Source organism: Nansenia antarctica, assembly GCF_963989245.1.
Source record: "Nansenia antarctica genome assembly, chromosome: 16".
Taxonomy (NCBI): Eukaryota; Metazoa; Chordata; class Actinopteri; order Argentiniformes; family Microstomatidae; genus Nansenia; species Nansenia antarctica.
Genome location: NC_137686.1, coordinates 19,909,991 through 19,928,674, shown reverse-complemented (window position 1 = coordinate 19,928,674; position 18,684 = coordinate 19,909,991). Strand labels below are relative to the sequence as shown.

Below are 18,684 nucleotides of genomic sequence, written 5' to 3'. Positions count from 1 at the left end.
CTGAATTGATTCTCTCCCGTCAGATCCACGTGACCTTCAACCCTGCCGGCTCCTACGCCGTGGAGGGCCTGAAGCCAGACACCCTGTACCGCTTCTCCCTGGCAGCCCGCTCCGAGATGGGCCTGGGGGTGTTCACCCAGCCAATAGAGGCCAGGACGGCCCAGTCCAGTAAGTCTACAGCCCTCCCTCCTCTCTCATCCCTCTCTCTCCGTCTCTCTCCTCGATGACTAACACAGGTAAAAGGAGTAGGGAGAAGTTGTTCCTTAGCCACTGGTACCGGGTCAGGTGTTTTGTCCTCCCCCTGATAGGAATGGGGTAGTATGGTCTGATCCTGGATCTGTGGGTAAGGGGAACTTCCACTGCGAACCCAAGAAAGCCCCAGTCAAAACACCTGCAGCTATCTTAACCAGCAAAGACCTCCCCCCCTCCTCCTCCTCCTCCTCCTCCTCTTCCTCTTCCTCTCTCAAGCCTTTCATGTTGCTGACATTAACCCACCTGCCTCTGTCAATGGGGGGTCAAGGGTCAAAGGTACGTTCTGTGTTTCTGCCCCTGCCTGCATTGGTCAACATTATTTGAAGTATCGTATGACATGTTGTGTCTTTTGTTTCTTTTCGGCTTGTTTTGTTTTAAGAGCCAGAGCAGTGAACCCCTTTGAGGGGCTTAACATGTCAGTCTTGCTTGCCTGGAGTTGTAAGGATATTTCTCTCAGATCGCTAGCATCTCCCAGATACAGTATACCTGTGAACTTATCACATTTAGTGTGACTGCCTCTCAAAGGTAGGCTATGTGTACTTTGTTCATCCCCAGCTAAGCCCAGCTGTGTGTTCCCTCACCCAATAACAACAACAATAGTCTAGACGCCAAGAGATCAGCAGTTGAGTCACGGAGTAGAGAAGAGAGAGAGCCTGTCCTTCTCCACTCTTCTTATCTCTCCCTTTTAACTTTCTCTCTCTCTCTCTCTCTCTCTTGACATGTCTATATCCTTGGCTTTCCTCCTCACCTCTTACACAACTGTGATATAGCACTTTTGTCATAAGCCCCAAAAAACACCTTCTGAATGAAGTGAATATCCAATATCCAGCCTTGTTTTCATTCAGCCCATCAGCCCTCTTTGTCGCCTCGTAGCCTCGTTGCCAGGCCTTTGTAGTGGCGCGTCCGCTCCAGGCGCCGTGCGGACCACCTGGCGAGAGACGCTCCCCGTTCACCCAGGCCTGCGTTGTCACGCAGCTCCTCAGGAGTCAGGAGGTGTTGGGGGTTCTGAACGCTGCTCTTATAAGGAAAGGCTTCATGTTGTTGTTCATTGCTCTGGTTATTAAAAACAAAACAGAAAAAAAAACAGGCATGCTAGCAAAAAAGAAATCCCCAGCTTTTGCTTTTAAAAAAACAAACCCTGCTTCTCTCATTTCTATCTCCCCTTTGAAGAACTGTTGCTTATCGTTTCTTGTGAGTTTCTTTTTTTTTTTTTGACTGCAAGTTTGAGTTAGACTGCATGTACCGTACCCTCTGAATGCTCAAGTGTTGTTTGGTGTTTAATTTGTTTTTATTATTTGTGATTCCCCCTTTTAATGTGTTTTATTAGTCTTTCCTCTGGACTGTTGAGAGCTGGTCACAACATTTTATTATATAGTCCGTTATCGATCAACGCTTTTATAGCTGAAGTAATACTGCTCTGCCTGCAACTGTTATAGAGAGAGCTTTAATCTCTGAAATGTAGAAACACTTTTAAACAAAGTGATACACTACATATACCAAAGTACTCCGTCAGAGAGATGTCATGTGTAACAGACCTGTGTATGTTTGGAGAAGTGAGCTGATGTGTTGCAGACAGCTACCTACCGCTCTTAGCAACACATAGGAGAGCTGGCAAACACCACCAGCTGTAATCAAGCCTGGGGTATTCACACTGGTTCACATACACACACAGGCATGCACACACACACTCACACACACACACACACACACACAGCAGCAGCACACACTTTGATTCATCAAAGTTCATTCAACCAATCTCTCAGTCCAGAGGCTGCACTGCACTTCCCCCCCCCCCCTCCCTATCCTTGGTTGTATGTGTTATTTTAGTTTTGCTTGATCCGTGGTCCTGCGTGTGTCCTCCCCCCTGCAGCCCCCTCCGCCCCCCCACAGGAGGTGGACCTAGTCAGCCTGACCTCCACCAGCCTCAAGGTGAGTTGGGTGGCTCCGCCCGCCGCCAGTCGCCACGGCGCCATCGTGGCGTACACGGTCAGCTACCAGGCCACCGGCGGCGAGGACCCCGAGCGCCACGATGTGACGGGCATCAGCGCCGACGCCTCCAGCTACGTGCTGGAGGGCCTGGAGAAGTGGACCGAGTATCAGGTGTGGGTCAGGGCTCACACTGATGTGGGCCCGGGCCCGGAGAGCTCCCCTGTCCGGATCAAAACCAGGGAGGATGGTAGGTTGTTACCCTCTCCTGGTGGAGCCCTCCTCCTCAGAACCCTCCCATCGCTTTAGGTCTACTGTAATCCTGCTGTCCCTTCTTCCTTGACTCGACTTGTTTCTCTGGACTGTTTCTCTTTAACTCTGCTGTACGGGTCTATTCTGCTCTGTGTACCGCATACAAGTGTGATCAATGGGAGGTAATGAAGGCCGTCACTCCCATTCACTTCCATTCATTGGGTCTACTTGGTCTCCTCTTTGATTGTGAGCTTCTATCCATTCCAGGCCCATCACCATCTCCGGGTCAAGGACCGTCACCCTCTTCTCTCCGCTCCCACTCCGTTTAATAGACCCTTCGTTTACTCTTCTCCTCTTCTTTTCTCTCCTCCTCCTCTCCCGCCTTTCTTCCTTTCCTGCGCTGTCGCTCTTCTGTCCTCATCCGCCAAGTTCACGCCTTGCCCGGTCCCCGAGCCCGGGGAAGTGGAGCAGAACTCACTCACCTCCTTTCAATTCCCCCCCTCTTTTCTCTCTGTCCTCCTGTTGTTCTCAGTGTGATTGAGAGCGGGAGCGCTCTTGGGAGACGGCGGTCTATAATTAATGTGTTTGAAGTTGCAGCAACTCAGCTAATTTAATACTGTAATTAGAGACTTTACACGCACTGTTCTAGACCACAAGCTGTCCTGGAGAAGCCTTTTAGGGGCACAGTAGACATAGGGGGTCTCAGAGATATTACCCCCCCCCCCCTTACTAAGCACACATTTATATCTCATACAGCACCACCAGTGCCTCCTCCAATGTGAGAGCCCGAGAAAATGGAAACCGTTATTTTGACGGCCGTTAGCTCTTTGAAGAAGTCACTCTGCATTAAGGACAACCTAGTCTTCGGAATGTTTTTTAAACCACCCTTCCCCCCCCCCCCCCCCCCCCTTCCCTGCTTTTCCTCCGTCCCTCTCCCCAGTGCCCGGCGCGCCCCCCAGGAAGTTGGAGGTGGAGGCAGTGAACTCCACAGCCATCCGTGTGACCTGGAAGCCCCCCCTGCCGGGGAAGCAGCACGGCCAGATCAGAGGCTACCAGGTCATCTTCTCCCGCCTGGAGAACGGCGAGCCCAGAGGGCAGCCCAACATCATGGACGTGGCACTACCAGAGGCCCAGGTACTGACCCCTCTCTCTCTCTCTCTCTCTCTCTCTCTCTCTCTCTCTCTCTCTCTGTGTGTGTGTCTCATTCCCCCCCCCCCCCCACCCCCCTTTTACATTTTCTCTCAAAATGTACTCCTCACAGCCTCTCAGCCAAGTGACATATGTGGAATGTGTTTTTTTCGATATTCAATTCTCTGTCGCTCTGACTCTTCCGCTTCCCTTGTTCTCTTTCGGTTGCTCTCTCTCTCTCCCTCTCTCTCTCTCTGTCCTAACACGCGTCACTTGACTCCAGAATTGCACTCGGGCGAGATACCCCCGGTTCCTCTTAGCTTAGGGATTAGGAGCTGTAACAAGTTCTATGCTAATTCAAATTGGTGTTAAATATTTCATGTATACTATTACATCGGTAGGGCTTAGTGGAATCAATCCACCTCCCTTTGCGGTTTCACATATGCACTGCCTTGTTAGCCTGTTTATAAATTAGATATATTTTTGTACCGCCTCCCTCCCCCCCTACACACGCACACACACACACACACACACACACACACACACACACACACACACTTTCCTCCTTTGTTCCACATTAATGCAAGGAGATCCGAATGGCCCAGGGCTAGGAGCGAAGCTGTGAGATGGATGAGAGATTGTAATCCTTCAGAGGGATTCATTTATGAATATCTTAATACTGAAGACCCCTGCTTCCCTCTTTGAGGAGAGGAGAGGAGACCAGCCAGGGGGCGTGTACATGTCTCCGCCTCTGGACGGTTTGCCCAGAATTAATTTGCGTGAAGACGCATTGCCTCACCCCCCCCCGCCCCTTGTTGCCCATCCCCCCCACCCAGTCACCAGAAGCATCTCAATTAGGCACGTAAGCACCCCCTCCTCTCTAGCAGTACCTTTACCGAGGCCCCAAAAACAGCCTCTGGCCTGAAAGCGCTACTGGAGATATTTATGTGCTGCTGTGTGTGTGTGTGTGTGTGTGTAAACCGTTAGCTGTAGTGAAGACCTGGTTCAGATCCCAAGCGGGCGAGCGCTGCCACTATGCCCTTGAGCAAGGCTATTAACCCCCATTTACCTCGGCAAATACCCTGCTGTGTAAATGGACTTTGAAGTGGAAGCTTTGTTCAAGTCACCTTGGAATAGGGTATCAGACACATCCCTGCAGTATTGTTACAGAGCAGACTGCAGTCTCACCGCGCACTCAATGTAGACAAGACCTGAGGCCTGGTATGCACTTAAGGTAAATAGGAGTTTGTTAGTGCCCTCCATGGTGGATATATATTTCATGGAATCTTTTGACAGCGTCACAGTGACCTAGTGACGTGCTCATACCCGTTTCCTCGACGACCAGCGTGCGTCCTGTGGTTGTTCTGCGTGGAGTGAACAACAACGGGCAGGGAGGTGGGGACAGATATGGTTTTCGTGTCAACTTGTACAGACATCTTTGTTGTGGGTATGTACAGTATGAACTGAATATGACCCTTTCCTGAAACCTGAATTCCACCTACAACCCTCCCCACCCCCACCCCCCAGATGTAGGGTGAAGACTGTTGAGTCAGTAGCACGGTATGGTCTTGCGTGCGGATCCGTCACCCCCGGTTGAGTCATCACAGCAGATTAGGCTCTCTTAGACGCTGCTGATTCGCGGACTTGCTAGGACCCGTCATTAGGACCTGTCTCTGTGTGTGTGTGTGTGTGTGTGTGTGTGCATATGTTTGCACGTACGCTATTGTACAATCTCTCATTTTCTCACATGTCCTACAACCACTGACATAGCTGCTGTGCCCCAACGACACCATAGTGGAAAAACAACAAAACAAGACCAAACTTGACTGTCGAGGAGCTGTCGGCTCTCACAGCGCTCGTAGGCGTTCTGGTTCCGACAGCAAAGACAAGCTGACTCACTTAAGAGACATACAAAGCACTGACACAGACACCCGTAATTGCAAACGAAACCTGTTGTCTCCCATGATGATTTCTCACAGAAGATGTTTTTCTCTCATTGTACTCTAGATTCAGTTTCTCACCTGTCATGGCTAAGCCGATGATAAATAAACTATAGAACCCCCCCACCCCCCCTCCCCCTCCCCCTCCCCCATGCAGTCCACTCAAAACTGAGCTGTCTGAGCTGTCTCAATGGATTGGAGAGCTTAGTCCAGCTCCCACAAGACAGGGAAACAAGCCTTCTCTCTCTCTCTCTCCCCCGCCCTGCCTCTCTCTACTCCGGGCTAGCTGAGACGCCAGGGAGCAGAGCTAGGCTTGTTTGTCCGTGGGCAGATTAAGAGCCTTTCTTGTTCTCAAGCAGGAGCCCGCAAACGGCCTGATGATGTCACTGCTAAATTTAACCAGCAGGCCACGTTACCAGTGTGTGTTACCACGGCGACCCCCACACCCCCCCCCCCCCCCCCTTCCCAGCTGTGTCATTATCAGGTCCATGGGCTCTAACCTGAGGGGGCCGCTCCACACCACGGAGCCTGCTAGATGATTACACACGACCGACCGCTGCAGTAGCTGGTCTGCATGTCCTCATTCCACATTATTCAGTGTTAGCATGGAGCAGGAAGTCATACCCCATTTAGGTTTAGCACTGTTCCTGCACTTGAGACTTGTTCTGCACAGATTCCTCCACCCGTGTGTGTGTGTGTCTGAGAGAGAGAGAGAGAGAGAGAGAGAGAGAGAGAGAGAGAGAGAGAGAGAGAGAGAGAGAAAAGAAAAGGGATAGCAAAGAGAGAGAAGAGAGCGAGAGAAAGAGAGATAGCGCTATGCGTCAGTGCCTCTGTGGCCTTGGCTGCCTCAGATTGGAGTTGAATGGGAATTTTTATTTTTTTTTAAGAGGAGAGGAACACCTCAGCCCGTTTCACCCCATCAATCACGACAGCTCCTTCTCTTCCACATCACTCGTTCTCTTTCTTGTTCTCTCCATTTTGTAGCCACACGTCTCAGCCCGTGTCATCACATTTGCATCCGCCCGCCTGCAAATTACCGCGCTCCGTTTCCACAAACGACGCTTATCAGCTGTGAGATGTTTTCAGCTCGCGATGGCGTTGGAAATATAAATGAGCTGTAATTTATATGTGTTTTTTTGGCGGGGGGGGGGGGGGCTTACAGAAAGCATAGCAGTTATGATAGCAACCGATTACGTCTGAGATGAGATAAGAACTCCCAGGCAAACCCTAATGTGCTTGGGTACTCCGCTGATACACCGAGCGGCGTTGACAGTAAACAAATTAGCCAATTAGACACGCTGCAAAACTGTTCGTCATGAAGTTCAGCAGCAGCTGTTTTTAAAGGGAGGCGGTAGTGGCGGCGGTAGTCGCGGTGGTTGGTGCCTCGTCTCACTCCGTTTTGAGACGGCAGTTTTTGATGAGGCGTGTAACTGTAGGGACTTTGTGTGGGCCGACCGGGACTGGGCATGGCAGCTTAATGATGAGGACTGTCTGGAGGAGGAGGAGGAGCGGAGAGGCGCAGGAGCTTTTGTCTTTTGGTTTGCCATCAGTCAATGTAAGGGGGAACGGCCCTGCCTCTTCAACACGCTCCTCTCTGTCTGAATCAGCAGCCTTGGGAGAGTTTGATCCCCACTGTTCCCTTGGTTTACAGATGTGTGTGTGTGTGTGTGTGTGTGTGTGTCTGTGTGTGTGTGTGTGTGTGTGTGTGTGTGTCTGAGATAGATAGATGTTCACTCAGCTAAGTAAAAAGGCGCTACAGTGAATGGGCCTCTGCGCGTATTCACCTTGGGAACAATGACACGCTTCAGAGTACATAGGCTCGTAATTGATGGTTTCCTGGATAGATGTAAAGTGTCTCAGAGTACAGTAATGACAGAAGCGCATAAAATAAAATATATTATTATTGTTATTATTATTATTATTATTATTATTGTTGTTGTTATTATTGTTATTATTATTATTATCTGCTGCATGTACCCATGAATCATTATGTCAGTGTGGGTGTTTACGGCAGAGCAGTTACAGGATCTCCACAGGGAGAGACTACTGGTCATGTTCAGGACCTGTGTTCACCACCTCCCAGTGTTGGCCGAGTGCTGCTCCCTCAGCTGCAGTGCAGCGTCTCGTCGGGCCGGGGAGGGGCGGCGGTCAGGGTTTGATGGGGTCCGGCCGAGCGGCGATGGTAATAGGATTTCACGCTCTGCACTGTCGCAGCCCCGCAGCTCAAAATGGACTTTTACTTCCCCCAGGAATCACTCAGCTAGCGAGGAGAAACTTCAGACTCTATACTGTGAGAGTGAGTGAGTGACTGAGTGTGTGTGTGTGTGTGTGTGTGTGTGTGTGTCTGTGTCTATGTGTATGTGTATGTATGTACTGTATTATGTACTGTATTGAAATAGAATGAAAAAAGGATTTGGAAGATTTTTCCAAGTATTCTTTTGTGTGTATTTTTTTTTTTCCTTGTCGAATTACAGAAGGCTAGGTTAATGACATGGTAGTGATCATTTATGGTCGTGATTGAAGGAGTCATGGTTTTTATTTAATTTCCACTAAAAACGAGGGGAACAAGGCAGTGCCTCTGGTGCAGTTGAAGTGCGTCATCCAAATGTAATTCACGATCTATAAAGCTGTCCTTGACCGATGGGTCGGCCCGATTGTTCAGATGCTGCACCCACTCAAACGGGGGCCTACGGAGATCACGGTGTACTCCCTTTCATTAAACATGCATTATCTGTCTTTTTATCTCCATTTATCTCATCCTTGCTCTCTTGCTCTCTCTCACGCTCTCTCTCTCTCTGTCTCTCTCTCTCTCTCTCTCATATGTGGAACATGTTTATTTCTACATTCATTTATCTGTCGCCCTCTGACTCTTCCGCATCCTTTGTTCTCTTTCTCTTGCTCCTTCTCTCTCTCCCTCCCTCTCTCTCTCACCTGACTCTGTTGCATGACACTGTTGACACCCACATTTGTCTGTCTGTAGGGGGAAAAAAGGGGCGTGAGTTCCTTTTTTCCCCAGTAGCCGTGTGCTCCTGTGTCTCTGACTCATCTCTCTCTCCCCCTCGTGTCCCGTCTCTCTCTCTCTCCCATCAGTGGAATATAGAGGAGTCCACCGAGTATGTGAGTAACTCATGTGTGTTGCTGCCGCTGCTGGGGTGTGAACTGCAGTGCACTGTGTGAGCTTGACGTGCATAGGGAGCAATCAGCTCCGTACGCATGGAGACCTTTCATTATCCACCTCTCTCTGATGTGTGTTTTTTTTATTATTATATATTAACCAATTAAATTCTAATCTCATTTTCCTTGTAACATGAAGGCACGCACGTACACACACACACACACACAGATTTGTCATTCACCATACATCCAAGACCCGTCATTCACATTTATCTACAGGGATCGCTGCCTTTTATCATCTGAATATGGTAGAGGCGCGCCATGCCGCCACCCTCCTCTTTATGTCCTTTACTCTCTCCCTGCAGCTCGCTGCTCTCTCCCCTAGCTGTCACGCTAAGTCATTACCCCGCCAAGACCTTCTACCTGCACTCACACATACCCGCACAGGAAATGCACATCCACCAGCACACCCACGCACATCCAGTACAGTTTCACAAATACCCTATCAAAGAGACAGTGTTGCCTGTGTTGTGTTTATATTTATAATATCTGTGTATGATATGAATGTGCGCCTGTGTGTGTGTGTGTGTGTGTGTGTCTGTGTCTGTGTGTGTCTGTGTGATAACACTCTCGCCATGGCTGACTACCTAGAGTACACACCGTTGTCTGGCGTGACATCGTGGGTCTTTTCCTGCCTGGTGTTGATTAGCAGCTCCCAGACACGGGGCTGCTAGATCGTGTCAGATGAAGACATGCGTTCACTCCTCCCTGTTGCTGTTAGCAGTCAGCCATGTTGTGAAGGTGTCAGACAGCCGAGCCACTAATGAAGTGTGACTAGACACAGGCAGACGTCAACGACGCATCCCTTTAACCCTTTGCACTGTCAACAACACATCCCTTTAATAAGATTCTATCAGGTGTCTAGATGCCTGAGGTTTTAATAATAGACTTAAAAAGCTACATGTTTTTTATTATTTATTATGACTTAGCGTCAACATTTAGTGTGTTCACCTACAGATAGTTACGGCCAATAGTATATTATACAGTTATTATTATAATAATAATAATAATAATAATATTAATAATAATAATAATAATAATATATTTGTAATTTACTCATTGTAAGATGCACACCTGGTTCTCTCCAGGTATGAAAGTGCACTATAAAAGATAGTAAGTCAGTAATGAAGTTTCAAGTTTAGAATCTGTTTCTATGGATTATAGTATCACCAATGCCCTTTGGTGCCTCCTAAAGCACTGCCTCTGAAGAGGCCCTACCGTAGAACCCTCCCTTCATTAGAGTTTTAAAAGTGATAAGAGACACAATTTGACTTTGGCAGAATGGAGAGATCACTGAGTCCCAAGGCTGAGACTGTAAAAGTCGTTTTGCATGATTAAAGTAATGAGACTTCTCTCCATAAACGTAAAAGGTTTTATGATAATTCTTAAAACATTGACATCTCAACTGCGCCTCAGTCTCTCTTTAGGGCTAGTATGGGACTTGCGTGCGACCCCCTTAAAAGTCAGGGTAAAAAATGAAAAGGGGAAAAAAAAACATTGTCAAATAGAGTTGGGTTATGTAGACTGTAAAATGTACGTCCATAATTAGAAAAGTAAACCTTCATTAGCTAGAGAAACGGTATTAGGCAAAGCCCTGTAATATTGAGAGAATATTAGAGCTTAGTAAAGTCTTATCCACCAGGAAGGCTTGCAGGCATTGGTTTATTTGTCCTCTCTGTGGTACCGGTCACATGGAGAGAACTCCAGGATGTGTACTCAAGCTGCAGGCGCTAATTTGCTTGGGGTTTCAAGTGTTAGAGTGTGTGTGTGTGTGTGTGTGTGTGTGTGTGTGTCTGTGTGTGTCTGTGTGTGTCTGTGTGTGCGGGCCTGTGTGGGTGTGCGTGGGTGTGTGTGTGGGTGTGTGGGGTCAGTAAAGTGAGTGCTGTATTTAAGTGCCAATGCTTCAGACTCCTTGGCACTTGGAACATTGGTTGATTGTCATGTTTGTGTGTGCTGTTCTATTTAGCCGGTTTGTTCAATGCCGTCCACCTATTCTGCCAGTGTTTCTCGCTGCCCTGCTTAGCCTTTTGACCATGGAACTGGGAACAGTTATAACGAGGAGATATTTGGCTTCATACAAATAACACATTTCCCCCTGGAACAGCTGCGGTAAAAGGACAGCAGGAATCCATCTTTGGCTTGTCATTTCATTTTGAGATGACAGGCTCTGCAAAGTAGCCCAGTTATATATTGGCTGGTTCTGGGAAACACACAGGGTCAAGCCCTCTTCTGGTTCCCAGCTTCTGGCTATGGCCAGGCAGGAGCAGGCAGAAACACTGACACACTGGTGCCGTTCTGGTTTGTTTGGTTATTTGGTTGAGGGGTGTGTACTTTATGGCTTGGGCCAGGAGTTTTTCCTGACCACGTTACCTGACCAGGAAAAACCGCTGGCCCTGCGTATGGTGGACAGAGTGCCTTCAAAGCCTTTCTCCATTAAAGAGGCTATTGCCCTCACTCTTCCGTCAGTGTTGATTTTAACCTGATTTGGCGTTAACAGAGAAAATAATGGAGAAGGGCAACTGGTTGTTTTTGGTGTGTGTGTGTTGCGTGTGGGAAGGTTTGTGCTTGTGTGAAGGCTTGGTGTTTTTTTTGGATACGCAGAGTTAAGGGGGTGTGACGTGTCACTCACCACAGTCCGACCAGCCTGTCGACCATGACCTCTGACCCCTGGTTGTGTTCCGTTTATCAGGAGGCCGTCATCACCGGACTCCATTCTGAGACCAGCTACTCAGTGACGGTGGCGGCGTACACCACCAAAGGAGACGGGGCTCGCAGCAAGGCCAAGGTCATCACCACCACGGGAGCAGGTACCACACCTCCACCCAGACCCAACAGAGCTGCTTTTCTTTCTTTTTTTGGTGGGAGGGGAGAGGGGGGAGAGGGGGGTTATAAATTATAAATAATAGTACTTTTCAAAAAGTACAGAGCCAAGAGGATACCCAAGGTTGAAACCGTTGAAACTTCAAACCTCCCTCTGAACCTCATAACACCCTTGTTCTTTCTCTCCCTCTCCCTCTCCCTCTCCCTCCTCTCCTCTCCACATAACACCCTTGTTCTTTTTTTCCCTCTCCCTCTCCCCCCCCCCCCCCCCACCCCCACCCTCAGTCCCAGGTAAGCCCACCATGATGATCAGCACCACCTATGGCAACACGGCCCTGATCCAGTGGCAGCCGCCCAAGGAGATGGTGGGGGAGCTGATGGGCTACCAGCTGCAGTACAAGCGCACCGAGGACGAGGCCTTCACCTCCCGGGAGTTCAAGAGGACCGACGACCACCACACCGTCACCGGCCTGCACAAGGGCGCCACCTACGTGTTCCGCCTCAGCGCCCGCAACCGGGCGGGCACGGGCGAGGCCTACGTGAAGGAGATCGGCACCCAGGAGGACGTGCCCAGCGGGTTCCCCCAGAACCTGCGCGTGACGGGCCTGACCACCTCCAGCACGCAGCTGGCCTGGGAGCCCCCCGCCCTGGCGGAGAGGAACGGGAGGATGGTCCAGTACGTGGTGGTGTACCGCGACATCAACAGCCAGCAGAACACCACCAACCGGACCACGGACACCCGCATGACCATCCAGGGCCTGAAGCCCGACACCACCTACGACATCAGGGTGCAGGGGTTCACCAGCAAAGGAGGGGGGCCCATCAGTCCCAGCATCCAGAGCAGGACCATGTCCACCTCCCCCGGTGAGAGAGGTGGTGGCGGCGGCTATACATGCGTACAGTACACACACACACACACACACACACACACACACACTCATACGTATGCGTGTATCATACACACACTCACTAACACACATACACACTCATACGTATGCATGTCTCACACACACACACTCATACACATGCATGTCTCATACACACACACACACTCATACACATGCATATCTCACACACACACACACACACACTCATACGTATGCATGTATCGTACACACGCACAAACACACACACACACACACACACACACACTAATACACCTGCATATATCCCGCACACAGATTGATTCATCTTTATTCCCTTGATGTTCTGTATGTACATTCATTATGCAACATGTGTAAACGCATATCTTAACACATCGATCCTCACAGACACACACACACTATGGAGTAGAGACTTCTCGACTTACAACCCCAGGTCACATCCTGTCCCACCCGGTTTCCCTCCTCCTCCTCCTTCTCTCATATTAAAACGACAGCACTTACTGAGATCATGGCTGCTAATCTAGTTACATGCTACACACACACAGCCATGCCAGCATGCTACACACACACACACACACAGCCATGTCAGCATGCTACACACACACACACACACACAGCCATGTCAGCATGCTACACACACACAGCATGCTACACTGCTACACACCAGCATGCTGCACACACACAGCTATGCCAGCAAGCTACACACACAGCCATATCAGCATGCTACTAGGGCTGCACGATTAATCGATTTTAAATCGAAATCGCGATTTGAGATGGTGCGATTTGGGATACATTATACAGCGCGTCGGATTCAACGTCAATGAACGCACACACCCAAGAACAACACTGCACGTGAAACGCCCAGGTGTGAATCTGTGAAGACGTTTCAGTAGCTAGCAACATTCATGGTGTGGATAAATGGCTTCAGCAGAGCCAGAAGCAACGATTTAGTCCCGAAGAAAAACAGCACTTCTGTTGTAAGTATTTCGGGTTTAGGACGACAGATGTGCAACAAAAGCAGGTGTTGCGCACGACCTGTCGTGGAACAATCGCTACATCCAGAGGCAACACCACAAACCTGTATCAGCACTTGAAAAAGTACCACGGGCAGCTCTAGACGAGTGTACGGTCAGAAACGGAGAGTTAAGTGAAAGTCCCGTAGCCCAGTCTAAAGTTAAGCAAACTAGAGTTTTAGAGTCGTTTGCGGCTGGCCGTATGAAAAGGGCTCACGAAGGCAGGCGTGAAATAACCAATTCCATCACGCATTACCTTGCTAAAGACATGGTGTCTATTAACACTGTGAGCAACGAAGAGTTTAAAAAACTAATTCAAACGCTGGATAAAAGAGAATGTGATTCCATCCCGCACGTACGGAGCTGAAAAATGTGGAGTACTATGCAACAACAACCGATCTGCGGTCGAGCCGTGCACTTACATACATTACGACGAGTTGAAGAGCTTTATCTATTTCAATGTTTACAGAAAGGACCTATTCTTTTTTACTGGACATTTTTATTATCACTTTATTTAACTTGATTGCAGTATGTGCAATATTTAGATGCTGCTCCTGAGCCATAATTAAATAACCTTGTTTGTAGAAAGGGCCTATTTTATTTTCATATTGGAATTGTTCAATTTTTTTGACACTTGAGAGAAACAAAATGACAGCTGTTTAAAAAACCCATACATAAATATGTTGTTCCAATTCATATCTTTTAAGTTCTCATCCTTACATTAGAACAGTTTGATGGCATTAGAGCAGTGCTCTCTGAAATTAGCCCATGATAGAAGGTGATAGACAGATTCATCCAATCACCTACCAAGTATTTTTGAAAGTACCTGCCCTATTCCAAACAGCTTCCAATTAAGCTTTCCTAGATGGTTGTGTGAAACAAACCACCTGAGTCAGGTTAGTAATGCTCCATCACATGTTTTAATCTGAAGCTTGATTTTAAAGCAACCCAACTTTAAAGCAACCCAATGTAAGTTTAGTTCTTTCACTCGTAGCTCGGGCTGTGGGGCTGCTAGAGGAGGGAGCCTCTAAGTCCCCTGAAGACGTACAAACAAACTGCACGTTGATACGACCTTCCTAGCCGGAGATATGGCCACACTTTACAAAAACTTCCTTTGGGTCGCTTTAAAAAAAAAAAAACGCAAATTAAATCGCAATCGCAATATCTGTCCAAATAATCTGTCAAAATAATTAGATTTTTTCCCCCAAATCGTGCAGCCCTACATGCTACACACACTCACACACACACACACACACACACACACAGCCATGTCAGCATGCTACACACACACACACACACACAGCCATGTCAGCATGCTATATACACACACTACACACACACTGCACCGCTCCATTCCTCTCACACACACGCACACTCAACAACTGCACATAATGCGCATGTATTATTAAGCAGGTGCGTGTGTGTGTGTGTGTGTGTGTGTGCCTATTTTTAGGACTGCAAATTCTCCTCCCACCACCTAGTATACATTTCATGGTCATAATCATGTTGAACTCTGTTATGAATATTTTTATTGGAATAATCTGGGGGGAGAAAAAAAACGTGAAAGCAATGAAGAGGCTTTGGGGATAACTGCTATGTTTAAGTGTTTGGTAGCCATCCATGCATGGGATTGGGGTATTAAGCCGTTTTTTACCCCATGGGGCTTGTTTAGTCTGGCCTTTAGAAAACCGTTGCATGTTCTAGATTCTAGACGCTCTATTATTGGTTCTAACTAGCCATGAAACGACACCGCTGTGAACAGCGATTGTGTCGATGTGGAAGGCATACAGAGAGAGAGAGACAGAGAGCGCCTAGTCATTGTTGAAATTCTAACCAAAACCGTTGTCTCTTCCTCCTTCAGCCTTCGCCACGAGTTTCGGCGTCAAAGCCGTCATGAAAACCTCGGTCCTGCTCACGTGGGAAGTGCCGGAAAACTACAAGTCCCAAGTGCCTTTCAAGGTAATGAGCCAATTTATATTAGAGGATAGGATACCGCCACAGTGCTCCTTCATGTTCATTTATGAGGCGGTGAATAATGTGCGGTGTCAAAGCGGTATCATATCTATTCCCTGCTCACAATAATAGAGTGCAGGGGAGACATGATGTTGAAGTGTGAAAACTATTCAGTATGCACCATGGGGCAGGGACACATTACTTATTATGAACTTCACACTTTCACCATTTAGGAGATTAAATGATGTGGTAAATGAATAAATAGGTGGGTTGCTAAGCAGTCATGAGTAAGTGTAGGTGAGGTGGGAGGGTTGCCTCCCTGAGGTCTTTGGGCATCTGCCTCGGTGGGTGGATTGGTGTGGAAGTGTGAGTGCGCAGGTGCGAGTGTGTGTGTGTGTGTGTGCGTGTGTGTGTGTGTGTGTGTGTGTGTGTGTGTGTGTGCGTGCGTGTGTGAGAGTGTGCGTGTGAGTGCGCAGGTGCGTGTGTTTTTGTGAGTGTGAGTGTGCGTGTGAGAGAGTGTGTGTGTGTGTGTGTGTGTGTGTGTGTGTGAGTGTGCGTGTGAGAGCGTATGTGTGTGTGACTGTGAGTGTGCAGGTGTGTGTGTGTGTGTGTGTGTGTAAGGTGAGCTGTCGGTATGTGTTGTGTGTGTGTGTCTGTGTGTGTGTGTGTGTCTGTGTGTGTCTGTGTGTGTCTGTGTGTGTGTGACCACCTTCCCTGTGTGTGCTGTAGATCCTGTACAACCAGCAGAGCGTGGAGGTGCAGGGGAACCTGAAGAGGAAGCTCATCACGCGGCTGCAGCCAGACACAGACTACTCCTTTGTGTTGATGAGCCGAGGGAACAGCGCCGGGGGTCTGCAGCAGCAGGTGTCCATCCGCACCGCGCCAGACCTCCTCAAGACCAAGCCTGTCCTCTACAGCACCCAGCAGACCCAGGGGGGCAAGCTCACCATCGACCTGCCCAAAGTCCAGACCACAGCTCAAGTCAGGTCAGTGGCCACCACAACCCCTGTGTCCACCAGACTACTGCCCAAGCCAGATTAGTAGTGCCTGAAGACTCCCGTACACATATCAGGTCAGGACAGATTATATGACACAGACTCAGCTAGATGGGGGGGAGGAGGCTCAATGTAATAGAGTAAACCGTCCAAGCTGTGAGCGCTGCTCCTCTTCGAGTGCCCTCTTCGAGTGCCCGGTCAAAACGCTAACTAGCCCAGCATAAGACCGTAAGACACCGTAAGACCACCTTACTGTGAGACCAGCGACCTTCATTTCAATCCACTCAGTGTGATCCAGTGCAGGCTTAATGCTCAAATCACCAGACCAAAATTGCACCTGACCTGATACGCCTAACGTGGGAATGTCTGGGCCAGGTCCAGGCTGAATCCATCCGTCGCCCACGGTAACCGAGGTGAGGGTTGAAGGGGGAGCCCTCTGATTAGACCGTAGATTACTGCGCCGTCGAGGAGAGCAAAGTCTCCGAGCAGATTGACATTCTGAGCGCAGGTGATTGAAGGGGGTCCATCTTGTTAGACATGTCTTCTCTCCACTCGGAAACTAGCAGAAAGCCGAATCAAGGTGGGAGTAGAGAGGAGCAGAGGCGAAGGATTTTCTGTCTGAGGACTGACTTTTAAAGTGGATGAGGTCTGCAGTGCCGGAAAAGTTTAAAGTAGAAAGTTAACAAGAGACATCCAGACAGACAGACAGGCAGGCTCATGGGTCTGAGGGTCCAGGTATCATTATACCTTCAGCTTTGAAAATAATGGAATATTCCTCTTGTTGGCAGGTGGTACTACATCGTCGTAGTGCCGGTTTCACAGTCGTCATCGCGGCGATGGGAGAACCCAGACGAGATGGACCTGGATGAGGTGAGTGCCGGCCAGCCAGCCAATTATCAGCCGATTGGCTAAAATGTCAGGTGAAAGGTCACAGACAGCGCCAGTGACTAAAAGCGTTTGTCTGCTCCAACCGGGCATGAAGTCACACGCCTCGGCTAATTAGCTCTGCTGTCGTCAGCCTGGGGGAGGAAGAAGGTAATTGGTTCTTTTAAAACCGTGAGTCAGGTGGTTCAGAACCTGGTTTCGAAATCATGCCTGCAGCCCTTACAGGTGTGGCGGATTATCTACCTGTGTGAAAGTGCGGTGAGGCTTCATAAACGGGTGGCTCACACTTCCGCTCTGAGTCAGTGTGAATGTTTCAAGGTAGATAAAGAAGCTTTCTTTTTTCGTGACAGCAGCTGGTGACAACAGCTGGCTGTTGAAAATCAATGACACACTCGCTAGTCAAGCCAAAACATTGCAGTGCAAATGGACTCAGTGAGTAATCCCCACCACTACCTAGTTAGTGTAGAGGAGTACATTTTCAGAATAAAAGTCTGAAAATGTTTGATTGGTTAGTGACTTGTTCCCGGTTTCACCAGCTGCTGTCATATATAACAATGTATAAATATACATCATATAAACAATTTTTATAAACGTTTTATAGCTCAGTTTCAAGACAACTTTCAGCCCAAAAAACTATTTTAATTGGATTTTTGTACACGCCGGGTATTGTTTTATTTGGAATACAGCTTGATCCCCCGAAGAAATAACAGTAGACACGTAGGGAAGAGGTGAAGTCTCCTAGCCATTAAAACAAAAACAAACTGGCAGAGATGAATCAACACAACAGTCTTTCCCCGAAACTGCATCTGAAGGAACACCTTAGAAACACCTACAGAGCCCCAATGCTAGAGGACCTGCTCATTTCTTATTGAGTATGTTATGATCGTACGGCACCCCATAGCAGATGACCCTTTAGCCTCAGACCACTGTCTGAAAACCCTCTTTCACAGAACATTATCAAGGAGTATGTGTGTGTGTGTGTGTGTGTAACTTTATGCCATCTAACTGCACTGTACTACTTCCCGTTACTAATATACAGAACTGTTTTGGTATTTCACCTCATTATTATATCCCTAGTCTTTCGGTCTCGCTGACCCTCGTCACCTGTGCCCTCTGACCCCGCTTCCCTAGCTGCTGGAGTCCGGCGAGGGTCCCATCCTCCGTCGCCGGCGTCAGGCGGAGTCTCCCAGGCCGTACATCGCCGCCAAGCTGGCCTCGCTGCCCGCCACCTTCACCCTGGGCGATGAGAAGAGGTACAACGGCTTCTACAACAAGCCCCTGCCCGGCCACCAGCAGGTCCTCTGCTTCGTCCTGGCAGCGCTGAGGGACCAGGAGGAGGAGGCTAGCGACAAACACGTAAGGGCTGCCACCGCTTCACTTCTGAACCATATCTGGGGTTTTTTCCATCTTCTTCTAACTCTAACCCGATTCTACCAAAATGGCTATGAACTCCCTGAGGAGT

The 18,684-nt window shown here is 48.8% G+C and overlaps 1 protein-coding gene across 2 annotated transcripts in view; it reads left to right on the top strand.

Moving 5' to 3' along the window:
• The window catches only part of LOC308171590 (receptor-type tyrosine-protein phosphatase F), a 112,746-nt gene that overhangs the window by 60,835 nt on the left and 33,227 nt on the right, over nucleotides 1–18,684 (top strand). Inside the window, exons 10-19 of one of the 2 annotated variants that reach the window (XM_080546463.1) lie at nucleotides 24–168; nucleotides 2,123–2,428; nucleotides 3,371–3,564; nucleotides 8,589–8,615; nucleotides 11,362–11,479; nucleotides 11,778–12,356; nucleotides 15,251–15,348; nucleotides 16,072–16,328; nucleotides 17,126–17,207; nucleotides 18,354–18,578. In XM_080546463.1, the coding sequence (XP_080402589.1) occupies nucleotides 24–168; nucleotides 2,123–2,428; nucleotides 3,371–3,564; nucleotides 8,589–8,615; nucleotides 11,362–11,479; nucleotides 11,778–12,356; nucleotides 15,251–15,348; nucleotides 16,072–16,328; nucleotides 17,126–17,207; nucleotides 18,354–18,578 (2,031 nt within the window). The remainder of the gene's footprint in view (nucleotides 1–23; nucleotides 169–2,122; nucleotides 2,429–3,370; nucleotides 3,565–8,588; nucleotides 8,616–11,361; nucleotides 11,480–11,777; nucleotides 12,357–15,250; nucleotides 15,349–16,071; nucleotides 16,329–17,125; nucleotides 17,208–18,353; nucleotides 18,579–18,684) is intronic. The other variant, XM_080546464.1, reaches the window with a different exon arrangement.